Consider the following 16,764-nt stretch of genomic DNA (forward strand, 5'->3'; position numbering starts at 1 on the left):
TTTTCAATATTTTCATTGTTTTCAATATGAACAATGTGAACATTCTTAACCCTACTAAACCGTATGCTTAAAAATGGTTAAGGTGGTAAATTTTATGTTATGTGTATTTTGCCACAATTAAAAAAACACACACACTTAAAAAGCATGGCAAGAAAACACACAAGAACAAGCATAAGACCCAGCCTATGGTCAGATCCTATTAAAAGTGTAGTTCGTGGACCAGCAGTGAAAATATCCCTGAGAGCGTGTTAGAAATGCTGAACCTCAGGCTGTACTCCAGACCTGCTGAATCAGAATCTGCTCTGTAACACAATCCCCAGGAGATTCACATGCACATTGAAGTGTTGATATAGTAGATGCAAAACAAACATTTGTTGCACGAATACATCCTTTCTTGTTGGTAAGTTTACAAGCAAATGTTAGTGTGTTCTTCATACTTGCCTATCTTTTCCAATTTTCCCAAACAGACATGTATTAGTTTATTTTTTTATTCTGATTTTAAATCATTCCCATTTAGATATTTTAACAGACCCGAAATCCAAAGCAGGCAAGTTCCAGCAAGTCCCAAGGCCTGTTAGCCAACCAGAAAATAGAAACTATGGAGGTTTAACTGAAATCCACAGATGCCCCCTAAGTCTCATTTTAGTCGATACTTATTTCAATATGTTTTCAGAGCAGCCAAGTAGGAGCAGTTGGGGATGGACCACACCTCTATCAGCCTGTTCAAAAATGGCTATCCATGACCTGGTCAGCCATGCTATCAACCCCACACACCATGGGAACAATGTTCATCTGAGTGAATGGAGGAATGGTCAGTGATTAGTTCAGATCAGAATCAAAGACATAGATAGCAGGAGAATCTACCTGCCCACTGAGGAGAACACCACACAGGGTCCTGCAGAATGTCTAAGTCACAGTCTCAAATTGCCTTTAAGGACCACCAGTCTTAAGCAAGGATGGCAGAGAACCAAACTGTCCATGGTGCTTCAAACAAGCATATTCTACACCCTAGCAAAAACTTTTTAGATAAATACATTCTGCAGGCCCAACTATTGATAATGGAAAGAACCATGTAGTGCAAATTCTAACAGCCACCTGGCACTTGGTCTCTGTTGGACATAACAACTGAAAGACTATACACCCCTGCCCTCATTCCTGGATAATGAGAATTACTGAAAACCATTTGCAAACATCCACCAGAGTCTCAACGATGCAAAATCTCAGCTTTCAAACCTGAGCTCTACACCAGACATGCTAGGTAATCCAGAACAAACAAATCTCTTTTCTGCTTATGTTTCTAGGCCCTCTACAGCTGGAATGTTACTCTCCACCTTCCTCATACTTGCTTATTACAAAGTGAAAAACAAAATAAGAAATCATGACTAAATTATTTATCATGTATTATTCTGGCTTCCACCAACATATATGCAGATGGTTCAGTATAAGGCTATTCACTGCAGAACTCTTAGAATATCCATCAACAGGAAACTGATTAAACAAAAGCGTACCTATACCCAGGAATATTATACAAGTATAAAAAAGAATGAAGATGTTCTTTATGTATAGATATGGAAAGGGCTTCAAGACACAGTTACATGAAAAAGCAAGGAGAAAATAAGTATGTAGAGCTCCACTGCATATGTAGCTACACATAGTATTTACATTTTAATTAGTTAACATTTAAATGTAGTCCCAATAGCCACATTTCAAGTGGGCAGGAAGGCAGAGAACTTCAACCACTCTACTGCATAGTATCTGTGTAACTTAGAACACATTACATAACTTCTGTAAGCTCAGACTTATTATAAAATAAAGATAATGACAATACAGTACCTCATACTGTGAGGATTAACTGCGATAACACATAAAGTGCTTAAGCGGTTAACCGGGATAGTCCTTACTACTGAATCTAACATTTGTGCAGCTGTGGGTCAAAGCTGAGCATGAGCTGGCTGTGTCAGGCAAGGCCTCACAGATGGGTTCTACTTTGGTAGAAGTAACTAGCCCAAGTAGTAGTAAATTTAAATATGAGTAGTAGCTAAATTGGTAGTAGTAAATCAGTCCAAGCTAGATGCTGTCAGTCCCCACCCCAATCCCCACCCCAGCTTGCTATCTTAGGTCACAGCACTCTTTCCTGGCAAAGCTACTCTCTTCCCCAGAATCCTTCTCAACACAAAACTCTCTGCAGCCACCATCAATCAACTAGAGTCAGTGCTTGAGATGAAATCTATCTGCCATCATTGCTGGTCCTGGTTGTGAGGATCAGAATCATGTTACTCAAACTCGCAAGAGTTCATTTTAAGCAGTTTACCATAAGATTTATTGTTTAAAACAAGATCCTTTTGAGAATGCTCTGAAATTAGACTGGGACAAGTATAAACCATAGTTGAAGACAAATGTGAATGCATGGTCATTTAATTATATGTGATAATGCAAATTTATCCATAATCATTTCTAACATTTATATAACATATTACAGTTGTCAAAGTGTTTGCACATGCAGAATTTCAACAGACAATCCACACAATGGAAAACCATGGAGTACAGTCTACAAAAGGCACTTCCTGTCACTGGGTGGATCCACTCAAGAAACCCAACTTAAAAAGTTCAACCTGGCCGGCTGCAGTGGCTCACACCTGTAATCCCAGCACTTTGAGAGGCCGAGGCGGGCGCATCACGAGGTCAGGAGATCGAGACCATCCCGGCTAACACAGTGAAACCACGTCTCTACTAAAAATACAAAAAAATTAGCCTGGGGTGGTGGCACATGCCTGTAGTCCCAGCTACTCGGAGGCTGAGGCAGGAGAATTGCTTGAACCCGGGAAGTGGAGGTTGCAGTGAGCCAAGATCGTGCCACTGCACTCCAGCCTGTGCAACAGAGCAAGACTCTGTCTCAAAAAAAAAAAAAAAAAAAAAATTTCAATGTACACAAAAAGGGTTTAGATGCTTGAAGACATTTCCATCAAGCTGAGGTAGCTACATGAATTACTAATTTCATCTTGGGGATATTTCTGTCCAGATAGCCAGTGTTAGGGCTATTAGGTTAGAGTTCTCCTCCTCCTCCAGGACTGGAGAAACACGAACCTTTTGGTTCTTTTTTTTTGCCTATAACCCATGCAAACCACTTCCTTTCTTCAGCACTGGAAAAACCAGGTAGAGAAAATCCAAATGGTGAGGATATAGTTTTCTTAGGACCTACATGTGACTCTGGCTGTAATGATAATGAGAGGTGAAGCCAGCTGGACTTCCTGGGTCAAGTGGGGACTTGGAGAACTTTTCTGCCTAGCTAAAATATTGTAAATGCACCAATCAGCACTCTGTAAAAATGCACCAATCAGCGCTCTGTGTCTAGCTAAAGGATTGTAAACCCACCAATCAGTACTCTGGAAAAACGCACCAATCAGAACTCTGTGTCTAGCTAAAGGATTGTAAATGCACCAATCAGCACTCTGTGTCTAGCTAAAGGATTGTAAATGCACCAATCAGCACTCTGTAAAAACACACCAATCAGCACTCTGTGTCTAGCTAAAGGATTGTAAATGCACCAATCAGCACTCTACAAAACGGATCAATCAGCACTCTGTAAAATGGACCAATCAGCAGGACGTGGGCAGGGCCAAATAAAGGAATAGAAGCTGGCCACCCCAGCCAGCGGTGGCAACCCGCTCGGATCCCCTTCCACTCTGTGTGTGTTCTTTCACTCTTCACAATAAATCTTGCTGCTGCCCACTCTTTGGGTCTGTACTATCTTTATGAGCTGTAACACTCACTGCAGAGGTCTGCGGCTTCACTCCTGAAGTAAGCGAGACCACAAACCCACCGGGAGGAACAAACAACTCTGGATGCGCCACCTTTAAGAGCTGTAACACTCACTGCGAAGGTCTGTGGCTTCACTCCTGAAGTCAGCGAGACCGCGAACCCACCGGAAGGAAGAAACTCCGAACACATCTGAACATCTGAAGGAACAAACTCTGGACACACCATCTTTAAGAACTGTAACACTCATCGTGAGGGTCCACGGCTTCGTGCTCGAAGTCAGTGAGACCAAGAACCCACCGGAAGGAACCGATTCCGGAAACAATAAGAATGAGAAACTGTTTTACTATCTAGGACAGTGTTTCTCAAACTGAAGGTTATGCAGGTACAAAATAAATACAAGGAGAAAAGATCACAGTTAATCTCACCCACAGTAATATTTGTTACTGTGAAACATTTGTTTCTGGTTGGATATGAAGTATCCTCCATCATAACATAAAATTGTATGTCAGTTAGTTGCAAGTCAAAAAATTTAAAGCCACAGATTTAGGAAATTATGACTCTCCTGAACACATGGACTAGAAAAGCATCTGGCCCAATTCGTGCTACAGCTTGAAAAGTGCCTATTAAGTTCATGAAGGTTTGCCTTCTCTTACTCTTGTTAGAACCCAACCACCACATGGAGAAGCCTAAGCTAGCCTGCTGAAGGATGAGAGACATGTGCGCTGGTCACCCCTCTCATGCTGGCTGAAGCCTGCCCACTGCCAGACATGAAGGAGGTCATCTAGGACCAAGAGTCCCAGCCAGGCTGGGTGTGGTGGCTCATGCGTGTAATCCCAGTACTTTGGGAGGCCAGGGCAGGAGGATCACTTGAGCCCAGGTGTTCGAAATCAGCCTGGGCAACATAGTGAGACCCCACCTCTATGATGAAATCTGAAGATTAGCCAGGCATGGTGGTGTGTGCCTCTAGTCCCAGCTACTCAGGAGGTTAAGGTGGGAGGATTGCTTTAGCCTGGGAGGTTGAGGCTGCAATGCATTGTGATCATGCCACTGTACTCCAGCCTGGGTGACAGAGTGAGACTCTCAAAAAATAACAACAAAAAAAAGGTGGGTGAGAGTGTCCAACCAACTCACCAGCCAACCACAGCCATATGAGTGAGCCTAGGCTAGATCAGCAGAAAATCTGTCAGGTTAGTCAGCCCAAATTATTAAACCCCAGAATCATGAGCTAATAAATGATTGCTGTCTGAAGCCATTAAGTTTGGGGGTAGACTTTTAGGCAGTGAGAGATGACTGATTCAGTTCTCCTCTTCCAATTGTGGAAGAGGCTGAGCCTCAAAGCAGAATAACTACAAAGTGTCACCAGTATAACCTTATGGGAGCCCAGGACACTTCTGGCACAGTGAGCTTAGTTTCTGACATCACCAAGTTGGGGAGGAGGAAAGGGAAAGGAGAATGGTGACACAGATGGTGAGGACCCCAGAAACTAGCGTCCACCTGTAACCACTGGGAGACTTGGGGATGCTACTTGGCCTGCCAGAGACAAGATTTAGGGGATATGTGACTTTTCTGTCCAAAGCGACATGACTTAGAGAAGAGTAGGCTCACCCAGGTGTTGCTCTGGGATTAACAGGTAAAAGTTAGAGGTGATAGATTTTTAGCTTAGATTTTCCTAAGATTTTTCTTCACATACAAAGAAGAAAAAAAGATAAGATTTTTTCAACAATTAATCTTCTAATTAATTTTAAGATCAATTGCCTTGAAAATAGTAAACTATAATCATCTGTCATATCTATAGGAGAAGGGATGACTATATTGGTGGGAAACTGAATGAGATGATTTTTAAGGCCTTGCTTCCATTTTATTTCTCAGAAGGGGAATATAAAATTGCATTTTGTTGGGAGGATACTCAAGATTTTATGAAAATGATATTTCTCCTCATGTAAAAGTATGCTTCGCAATGAAAATGGTAAGAATTTACAGAAACATGGTCTTTGGGGTTACAAGGATCTGGGTTTCAAGTCCACCTAATAGTTATTGTTGACCTAAGCAAGTTTTCTCTAAATCTTCGTTATGTCATCTAACATAGGGTTATAATAATAGTACCCCACAGGCCTATTACATGTTTAAATGAAATAACATCATGTACATGACACACAGAAAATGATCAATTATTATATTTATGCCTCTTAAGGAAGAGAAGGAGATGGAATGGAAGAATGAAACAAGAGGTAAAGGTTAAGAAATGAAAGGTTAAGGTAAGACACTGGGAGCTCTCGACTCATTCCTAGAATAGTAGGCATTATTATATATATATGTATATATGTATTTTATATATATATATTTTATATATATATATATTTTTTGAGATAGGGTTTCCCTCCTGTCACCCAGGCTAGAGTGCAATGGTGCCATCTTGGCTCACTGCAACCTTTGCCTCCTGGGCTCAAGTGATTCTCCTGCCTTAGCCTCCCAAGTGGGTGGGACTACAGGTGCATGCCATCATGCCCAGCTAATTTTTATACATTTTTTGTAGAGACAGGGTCTCACTAAGTTGTCTAGGCTGGTCTTGAACTCCTAGGCTCAACCAATCCACCTACCTCAGCCTCCCAAAGTGTTGGGATTACAGGTATGAGCCACTGCGCCCGGCCATGATTTTTATTTATATTTTATTTATTTATTTTTTAAATTTAGAGACAGGGTCTTGCTATGTTTCTCAGGCTGGACTCAAATTGTGGGGCTCAAATGATTCTTCTACCTCAGCCTCCTGAAGTATTGAGGTTATAGGCATGAGCCACTGCACCCAGCCACACTCATGATTTGTATACCGAACAGGTGGGGGAGATGAAGGAAACAGGTGGTTAAATATTACTTTTTAAAAAGCCGTACAAACTTTCTCACCTTAGCCCACGGGCGAACTGTAAATCTCTTCCCAGTTCATCTCCAGTCCACCTATCAACTCTCACTCCAACTTCCAAGGCAGAAGTGTGTCCGTGCGCCTGTCCTCAGGGAAGGATTATTTCTGACCATCAAGGAGCTAACTTATAGTCACTCAAATGGTTTCTGAGCTCTCTGTGTGGCGAGAATCACAACAGAAACTGAGTAGCACAGACAAAAGGGTGCCCAGGGCAGACGAACAGCCAGGATGCTGCACCCAACCAGTTCCAGCAGACCAAAAAAAAAAAAAAAAAAAGACAGAGTCACAGGTCCAGCTTCAGTCATCAGTGCAAAGTGGGCCAAAGCTCTCCTTGACCTTCAGTATCAGAGAAAATGTCAGGCTGTGGGGTGATGTGAAAACAAGGGCAAGGGATAGGCAACTCCCAAGGACACTCCTCCAGCTGTCTATCAGCCTCTCTCCTCATCTCCTGTCTTCTCTCCTATCCTCTGCCTCTCTAACCCTTGGCCAAACCCCAAACCAGTCCATTTTGTGACTTAATGACAGGTCCAATCAAGGATGATAAAACTAATAATACTAATAGCAACTGTCATTTACTGAGTGCTAGTCACCATGCACTCTCCTCAGATCATTTCTTTTAATCCTAACCATAATCCCGGACAGCAGGTATCAATACATGATTCTTAGAGAGAAGTGCTTTTCCCAAGGCCTCAGAGCTGCCAAGTGGGGGACCCAGGCAGAAACCTAGGCAATCAGATTCCCAAGCTCCTTCTTATACCACTGCACTACGCTGCCTCCAAAGGAGATTCAGGATGTGTTTCTGGACATATGCTTCCTATCACAAGGATTTGGCTGTAAATACAGCCCTGAGGTTTTAACTCTAGAATTTTATTTTGCACTGTGTCTGGGTGATCTTCCCAAGGTGCTGGTTAAAAGAGAGAAACTTGGGGCCAGGCACTGTGGCTCATGCCTGTAATCCCAGCACTTTGGGAGGCCAAGGTGGGCAGATTACTTAGGCCAGGAGTTCAAGACCAACCTGGCCAACACGGCAAAACCCTGTGTCTACTAAAAATATAAAACTTAGCCAGGCATGGTGGTGCCCACCTGTAATCCCAGCTACTCAGAAGGCTGAGGCATGAGAATCGCTAGAACCCAGCAGATGGAGGTTGCAGTGAGCCAAGATGGTGCCATTGCACTCCAGCCTGGGTAACAGAGCTGACTCTGTCTCAACAACAACAAAAAGAAAAAAAGAAAAAAGAAACTGTTTCATCTTTGAAAGAACCTGAGAAGCTTTTGTTGTTTTTCCAAATCAAATTCACAGGGTCAGGAAAAGTCATGCAGGTTAGGAAGTCCCTCCCTGCACCTGCAGCAGTGGGCAACACAGCAGGGCTCAGCTGGATGCATGACGGCCCCTCCTCTAGCCTCCTCTCTCTGATCTATGTAGAGAAACTGAGCTTCACCAAAGGACAGGACAAGGGCGTGTCATACAACACGTCTACTTTCCTGCCCAGGACCTCCCTGGCTGAAGCTCCCTGGCAAGCCAGCTAGATTCAATATTCTGGTAACCGTATTGCAACTGATGACAAATGACTTGGGAGAGGCACTCCATGTGAGAGTTCTCAAATGTGACAAACACCTTTATTTACACAAGCAGGCTAAGCTGCCCTAAAGTTCCAAGTATAAATACTGTTTAAGCAATTTGACATTCCTGAGGTAAGAACCAGATCTGGAAGGGTAGGTCTATCTCTTGGTGATCTGTATTAAAATTGGCAAAAGGCTAAAGTTCCTTCAGAAAAAAAAATCTCATTCTCAGGGGATATGATTAAGCAAGTCTAGTTTCAGTGGTAATTCTGACAACGTGGTCTTGGGACCACACTTTAAGAAACACCATTTAGGCCGGGCGCAGTGGCTTACGCCTGTAATCCCAGCACTTTGGGAGGCCGAGGCAGGCAGATCACAAGGTCAGGAGATCGAGACCATCCTGACTAACACAGTGAAACCTCGTCTCTCCTAAAAAATACAAAAAATTAGCTGGGTGTGGTGGCGGGCGCCTGTAGTCCCAGCTACTTGGGAGGCTGAGGCAGGAGAATGGCGTGAACCTGGGAAGCGAAGCTTGCGGTGAGCCGAGATTGCACCACTGCACTCTAGCCTGGGCGACAGAGAGAGACTCTGTCTCAAGAAAAACAACAACAACAACAAAAAGAAACACAATTTAAAGTGTAACAGAGCAGTTACTCCATTCCACTTGGCATTTCCTTTGGTCTTATCTTCCATGTCCTCACTGATTTCAGACCTGAAGGTAAGTTGTTTAAGGACAGGGACTGTGTCCAGCTGTGTCTGCATCCCTGGTCAGACCACAGTCTCTTCACCGGGCAACACTCAAATGTCTACTGACTAGAGCTGAACACCCCTCTGGGGCTTCTCCATGTTGTTTTCAGTTCCTGAGTTCCTGAATCCCTCTGTGGAGGTCGTGATCCTCTCTCTAGGACTGGAGTATCTCTGTACCCAAGGCAGTGGCACAGAAGCCAAGAATTGTTCCCATCTAATCCCATAATTAATGAAGCCAGGCAGCCAGCCCAAACCATCAGCACATTTCTCAATTGCTCTGCTTCAGTACCACTGGCCAAGTTCTACTCCATTTCCCTGGGCTGGAGTGGGCCAAGGAAACAGTCAAGTACACCAGAATGAAGAAGCCATGGGCAGGCAGCCAAATCCCAGCAGAGGGGGCAGGAGGCTCACTTCACTACTCTTGCTCCAGGCTCAGTTCCAGCATGGCAGAGCTGTGCTACTTGTCCTGCACCTTGCAAATTAGGAAAAGGGGCTGTCATCTGTGGAATTTTACAGACTAAAAAACTAATGTTAAAAAAACATGTGCTAAATGGGTGCCTTTCAAATGGCATGGCCAACAGGGGAGCTGACACTGCACTCAAGTGACCTTGAGATTAAAACTGGCAAAGCCGGCCAGGCGCGGTGGCTCATGCCTGTAATTCCAGCACTTTGGGAGGCCGAGGCGGGCGGATCACGAGGTCAGGAGATCAAGACCATCCTGGCTAACACAGTGAAACCCCGTCTCTACTAAAAATACAAAAAATTAGCCAGGCATGGTGGCAGGTGCCTGTAGTCCCAGCTACTTGGGAGGCTGAGGCAGGAGAATGGTGTGAACCCGGGAAGCAGAGCTTGCAGTGAGCCGAGATTGTGCCACTGCACTCCAGTCTGGGCGACAGAGCGAGACTCTGTCTTTAAAAAAAAAAAAAAAAAAAAAAAAAAAAACTGGCAAAGCCAAGCTGAAAGTCCAAATTAAGCTTTGCAGCAGCAAGGTACCAAACTCTATTAAATACTGTGTAGAACATTCTGTTGTTGGTTGAAAATGCAGCTCGCAGAAAAGTATGCAATACCCTAGTATTTGTAGGGTGAGGGGAAAAGGGATATATGTAAGCATTCACTTGCATGGAATTCCTCCAGAAAGGACAGAAGTAATTCATAACACTGGTTTTCCTCCAGGAGGTATTCAGGGGGGATAAATGTGGATGGGTGATGTTTCACTGTTTTTGGTACTCTTTGGTTTTTGTTTTTTATTTTTTGTTTTGTTTTGTTCTTTTGAGACAGGGTTTCACTCCCTTCACACAGACTAGAGTGCGATGGTGCAATCTGATTTCGGCTCACTGCAACCTCTGCCTCCCAGGTTCAGGCAATTCTGCTGCCTTAGCATCCCAAGTAGCTGGGACCACAGGCATGTGCCACCATGCCCGACTAATATTTTATTTTTTGTAGAGGCGGGGTTTTGCCATGTTGTCCAGGCTAGTCTCAAACTCCTGGGCCCACCTCAGCCTCTCAAAGTGCTGGGATTACAGGCATAAGCCACTGTGCCCAGCCCTGGTTGTTAAACAACGTGAATGTATTATTCAATCAAATATCATTATGATTTTAAAAATTAGTTTTTAGGCAGGGAGCGGTGGCTCACACCTGTAATCCCAGCTACTCAAGTGGATGAGGCACAAGAATCGCTTGAATCCGGGAGGTGGAGATTGCAGTGAGCCAAGATCGCACCACTGCAGTCTAGCCTGGGCAACAAAGTCTTAGTATTGACTTAGCATATGCCAGGCACTAGAGTAGATGCCATTCTCAAAACTTGGAGACAGATAATCAAATAACTCCTTATAATGCAATGATACAGGCCAGCAATAGGGACACAGAGAGAGGCCACTGGCCTTGCTGGGATGGAAAAATGAAGAACCAGGTAAGGTTTCCTTCAATAAGTACTTTCTGGGCCAAGTCTTGAAAGAGTAAAACTAAGACCAACTACCTAGAACCAACTGCTGCAGCACTTCTGATGCCTGTCACGCCACAGAAAAACCGGAAACAGAAGCACTGAAAGGACATCATCACTCTTAACTATTGTACACCAGTCCCTCCAATGTGGCGAAGAGTGTACAGCAATGAAAAAAGGCTTGGAAACACCGGATGCTACACTTTGCTTCCTTCCCCCTTCATACCCCTACCTCTACATTCACCCAAACACACCAGAGAATCCCACAGTGTACGTTTGATTAAGGGTACTAGAAGAACTGACATTTCTAAAGTGCTCTATAAAATGTTAAAGTCAAATAAGGCCCCAAAGAGACGCAAAGCTTCGCAAACATCTCGGCAAGGGAGAATACTCAACGCCTCAGGGAGAGCGGCCTGTTGAAACTTGGATTTTCTTCCTGATACGACGATAAGATAGTGGATCTATCAGAAACGGGGGCGAGACGGGCACCTTGAAGGGCAGAGCATGCCCCGCCCGTGACCTGGGCAGCAAGTGCCCTTTAGCCCTCTCCGCCTCGGTTTCCTCAACACCAAAACTGCAGTAAGAATGCTCGAGCCTCCTCCAAGTCCTTGACCCAGGAGATCCGTCGTGGAGAACGGAATACGCCCTTAGGATATTGTGCAAAACACCCAGGCGTGGCAAGCAGGTGGCTTCTGTGCGCTCAGTAACGGGGACGCAGACAGGTGCCCGCGTGCGCGGGGTGCCCTCTCTCCGCGCTGTGCCCCGCACGCACGCGGGCCCAGCGCCTCCCAAGCGAGTGCCCCAGTGCGGCCTCCTCGGGCGCACGATGCCCAGCCCAGCAACGAGGTCGCCCACCCCGCCTCCCTGCGCGCAGTGCCCGGTGCCCACGCCGCAGCATGGGGCGCGCAGTCCTCACCGCCCGGGAGAGGCCCTTCCTGGAAGCGGAGCCCCGGCCTCCAACCCGCCGCGGCTCACCAGTTCCCCGAGCCCACGATGCACACTTTCAGGGGCGCCGCTGCCATGGCCAGGCCGAATGTAGCCGCCTGGACCGTGCTTCCCTGGCCGGCTGCCCACCTCCGCCTGTTCAGCCTTGCCCGCAGCGGCTGGAGGTGGCCCCGCCCCGTTCGCCTCTCCGCCAATGGTCGCGGCCACCCCCGCCCGGCGCTGGGGGCCACAGCTGACAGCCGGGCAGGACGCGCTTCGCCACTCCCAAGAATCACTGCGCACGCCTCGCCCTGGCCGGCCTCCCGGCCCGGCTCCAGCACCGCCCCACCCTCCCCGAGGCACGTCGGGATATGTAGTCCTCACCCCCTGTCGCTGCGCGGCCCTAGACAGCAGCTCCTGCCGCGCCACGTGCAGGCTCGGGCCACTGAGCAGCGACTCGCGCCCCTGGTTCCCGGTGGAGGCTGCACTCCATCCTTATGGGTGGAGCAGACCCAACCAGCTCGCCGTGGTGCCCCTTACACGCTCCTTTTTCCCTACGCGGGAAGGGCTGACACATTGCCATTTGGAGCCGAGAGGCTCCTAGGTTGACTATCAAGCCGACCAGACTTGGGGCAGAGCTCGAAATGCCCAACCGGCCTTGTCATCCTCTGTTTCATTTGCACAAACAAGACACAGCCTGGCACCTCTGAACTTCTTAGCAAACTTGGATCTTCAGAGAACTTTGGAATTTGGCTGGACAGTATCTGCATTTCAAGGATGACACCTTTTCTAGTTAGAGTCAAGACAGAAACTTGACCTGGTGCAGTGGCTCACGCCTGTAACCCCAGCACTTTTGGAGGCCGAGTCAGGAAGATCACTTGAGCCCAGGAGTTCGAGACCAGCCTGGGCAACATAATTAGGACCCCCCCCCCCCCACCCGTCTGTACAAAAATTTAAAAAATTAGCCAAGCATGGTGGCACGCACATGTAGTCCTAGCTACTTGGGAGGCTGAGCCGGGAGAATTGCATGTGCCCAGGAGGTCGAGGCTTCAGTGAGCCAGGATAGGGCCACTGCACTCCAGACTGAAGGACAGTGAGACCCTGTCTCAACAAAAAGTAAATACATAAAAATAAAGGAAAAAAGGTAACAACAGCTTGCATTCAGTGGGTGTCACCCTCACACGCTTACTTGGCAGGAATTGCCTTACCATTGTCTTTGCCTAGGGCGTGACTTATCCCTTGCTTGTGGTTTGTTTGCATTTGTGAGTAACACAATGCTCTCCTCCTTCTTGACAAATAGAACCTTAGTTTGTTCATTCTGAGCATCAGTCTCTGCCAGGCACTGTGCTAGACGCTGTCAGAGTAGAACAAAGTCCTTTAAACCAGTGGTTCTCAAACTCTGCTGCATATTAGAGTCACTGGGGCTTTTAAAAATCCCCATGCCCAGGCACCACTGCAGGCCAGTTACATCAGAATGTCCCATGGTGGGATCCAGGCATCAGGATATTTATTTATTTATTGACTTATATATTTTTTGAGACAGTCTCCTTCTGTTGCCCAGGCTGGAGCAGAATTTTTTAAAGTTCAAGAGGTAATCGAAAAAGGAAGCCAAGATTGAGAACCAGAAGACTAAAATATCAGTGGATTCTGGCTAAAGAAACAAATACTCTAGTACCTACAAAAAACTAAGCCTAGGCCTGGTGCCATGGCTCACGCCTATAACCCCAGCACTTTAGGAGGTCGAGGCAGGCAGATCACCTGAGCTCAGGAGATCGAGACCAGTCTGCCCAACTTGGCAAAACCCCGTCTCTACTGAAAATACAAAAAATTAGCCAGGCATGGTGGCAGATGCCTGTAATCCCAGCTACTCGGGAGGCTGAGACAGGAGAATCGCTTGAACCTGGGAGGCGGAGGTTGCAGTGAGCCAAGATCTTGCCACTGCACTCTAGCCTGGGCGACAAGAGCGAAACTCCGTTTCAAAAAAATCATAATAATACTAAGCCTATTATTAGTTTGATGGTCAGAGAACTGTTATTTTTGCTTTGCTCTCTACATTGTATGAAATATTTATTTGTGTTACTTATGATATTTACTTAAGGAACTACTTAAAGGGAGCTGGTGAGCCAGAGCAGTCTTTCCATCCCCTCACCAATGGTTTGTTCTCAATTATTTGCACTAATGCAAGGATACTTGCAGGGATAATGGGAAAGATGGACTAGTCAAGCTTTATTAATCCTTTCTGTATTTGTGTAACAGAACGCATTTGTCAAATTGAATAATGAAGTCATGTACTTGGGTAGTACACATACACTGCAAATATTTATGTTATCTAACTGAACTAGGGTCCCTTCACCTAGCACAGTAAGGCCAAATACCCACACCAAGGTTTGCAGAAGGAGAAAGAAGGGTGTTTATCTGTAGGGTACCAAGCAAGGAGAATCAGGTAGCTCCTCCTTGATGGCTGGCAAGTAAGGGTTTTTAAAGGTAGTTGGGGGCCAGGCGCGGTGGCTCACACCTGTAATCTCAACACTTTGGGAGGCCGGGGTGGGGAGATTGCTTGAGCTCAGGAGTTCAAGACCAGCCTGGATAACACATACCGTGTCTCTACAAAAAATTAAAATTAGCTGGGTGTCCCAGCTAGTCGGGATAGGCTGAGATGAGGGGATTACTTGAGCCTAGAAGGTCGAGGTTGCAGTGAACTGTAATTGTGCCACTGCACTCCAGCCTGAACGAAAGAGCGAGACCCTGTCTCAAAAATAAAAAGTAAAATAAAGGTGCGTGGGGCAGAGGTTATAGGCAAAGTCATAAATCAATACATGGAGCTACACATTGGTTTGACCTAAAAAAGCAGGACATCTCAAAGTGAGAGAGGGGGACCCACAGGTCATAGGTGAATCAGAGATTTTCTTTTTTGCAATTGGTTAAGGAACTTTAGACAAAGCTTTGTCTAAAAATTTGGGGTCAGCAGAAAAGAACGTTAGTCCTCAGCCTGGGCAGTATAGGGAGACCCCATCTCTACAAAAATAATTTAAAAATTAGCTGACCATGGTGGCACGGACCTGTGATTCTAGCTACTTGGGAGACTGAGGTGGGAGGATTGCTTGGGTCTGGAAGGTGGAGGTTGCAGTGAGCCATGATTGTGCCACTGCACTCCAGCCTGGGCAACACAGTGAGACACTGTCTCCAAAAAGAAAAAATAAAAGAAAAAAAAAGAATGTTAGTTCTGATTTGCAGACATGACTTTCAGGCCCCTCTGAAAGATGTTTACAACACAGAACAGTAGTCAGAGTTCAACCCTCAGTTCCTCATTATGTGAGGTCTACATGCCAGTGGATACATTTCGTGAGGGTCTGGGTTTCTAAAAAACAACTCAGGGACATATGGTAAGATGCATCATTAGTTTCTATAGGGACCATCTTCTGACTCTAACTTCCTTGGCTTTTTTTTTTTCTCTTTTTTTTTTTGAGGTAGAGTCTTGCTCTGTCATCCAGGCTGGAGTGCAGTGGCATAATCTCAGCTCACTGCAACCTCTGCCTCCCAGCTCAAGTGATCTTCTCCCTCAGCCTCTCAAGTAGTTGGGACTACAGGTACATGTCACAATGCTAATTTTTGTATTTTTTGTAGAGATGGGATTTTGCCATGTTGCCCAGGCTGGTCTCGAACACCTGAGATCAAGTGATCTGCCTGCCTCAGCCTCCCAAAGTGCTGGGATTACAGGCATGAGCCACTGTGCCCAGCCTTGGGTATTGTTTTAAGCTACTATTACCTTCTTGCTTATTAATTTGCTCATTTACTTCTAAACGCTGGGAAGGTGCCTGGAATTTCCCTTGGAGGAACTCAAGATTTTCTGTTATTTCCATGCTTGGGAGATCCACAGGCCTTTAAGAGAGGTCCCTGCTCTGTCTCCTTTACACCAAATGATTCATTTTTAGCAGTTGCCTAAAAGTTTTTAGTTTATTTTTAAAAAGTTTTTTTTTTTGGTAGAAACAGGGTCTTGCTATGTTGCTCAGGCTGATCTTGAACTCCTGGTCTCAGGCAATCTTCCTGCCTTGGCCTCTCAAAGTGCTGGGATTATAGGCAAGAGCCACCACTCCTAGCCACCTAGAAGTTTTTTGGTTTTTTTCTTGTTTTTAAATTTTTTGGGGGTCACCTAAAAGTTTTGTACCTTCTCTGGAAACTCTTATTCCTGAATATTACAACTACATTTGCATGAGCGTGAGCTACCCAGCTATTCTGAGTGTTGGGGTGATCAGACCCAACACTAGGCTGTGGGTGCTACAAAGTCCAGCGCAGTCAAAGGAGTGAGAAAAGACAAGAGAGAAAGTGGGACCAGGGAGCCAACGCTAGTATGGAAGCTGCGAAGGCCCTGAGCTCTGGGAGCCCACGCTATTTATTGGTGATAAAACAAAGAAACAGGTGGTGAGGATGTGGGGGTTGGAAGGAAGTGGTGTATCAAGTGAATGAGCTACAGCTGTGATGGTTTAGCATTTTCCTTGAAACATATGGCTACTTGAGATAATGGGAGTGCTAGAAGCAAGGAGCTCACAAGTCTAGACCCATTCCAAAGGCCATGAGGGGTTTTAGACCCTGGACCCCTGACATGTTCCAAGCCCTGCCTCAGCTTCTCTCCCAACACTCAGCTTTCCTCCCAACACTGTGGACATATCCTGCCCAGGATCATCCTACAGTGTTTATTGGTCACCTGATATGCACAACATATTGTGCCAGAACAGAGAGGATAGCCATTTGGTTTTACAGACTGGTTACAAAGATTAAGACAAAAAACAAATAGGTGAAATTTATGAACCTAATGTTGAGAGAATAAAGCAAGTTTCGGGAGAATACATACAGTGTGATCCCATTTCTGTTAGTTCAGAAACAAACAAAAATAAATCTATCACTAGGGATTCACATGTAATGA

At 45.7% G+C, this 16,764-nt stretch overlaps 1 protein-coding gene across 3 annotated transcripts in view; it reads right to left on the reverse strand.

The window, feature by feature from the left end:
- The window catches only part of GPD1L (glycerol-3-phosphate dehydrogenase 1 like), a 64,470-nt gene extending 52,321 nt beyond the window's left edge, over window positions 1-12,149 (reverse strand). The window contains exon 1 of one of the 3 annotated variants that reach the window (XM_055284729.2): window positions 11,895-12,149. In XM_055284729.2, coding sequence (XP_055140704.1) covers window positions 11,895-11,941 — 47 coding nt within the window. In that variant the 5' untranslated portion in view covers window positions 11,942-12,149. Of the gene's footprint in view, window positions 1-11,835 lie in introns of all 3 variants that reach the window. The other 2 variants (XM_063612668.1, XM_063612671.1) reach the window with 2 other exon arrangements.
- Window positions 12,150-16,764: the final 4,615 nt, after the last annotated feature.

This window comes from Symphalangus syndactylus, chromosome 1 (assembly GCF_028878055.3).
Source record: "Symphalangus syndactylus isolate Jambi chromosome 1, NHGRI_mSymSyn1-v2.1_pri, whole genome shotgun sequence".
Lineage (NCBI taxonomy): Eukaryota > Metazoa > Chordata > Mammalia > Primates > Hylobatidae > Symphalangus > Symphalangus syndactylus.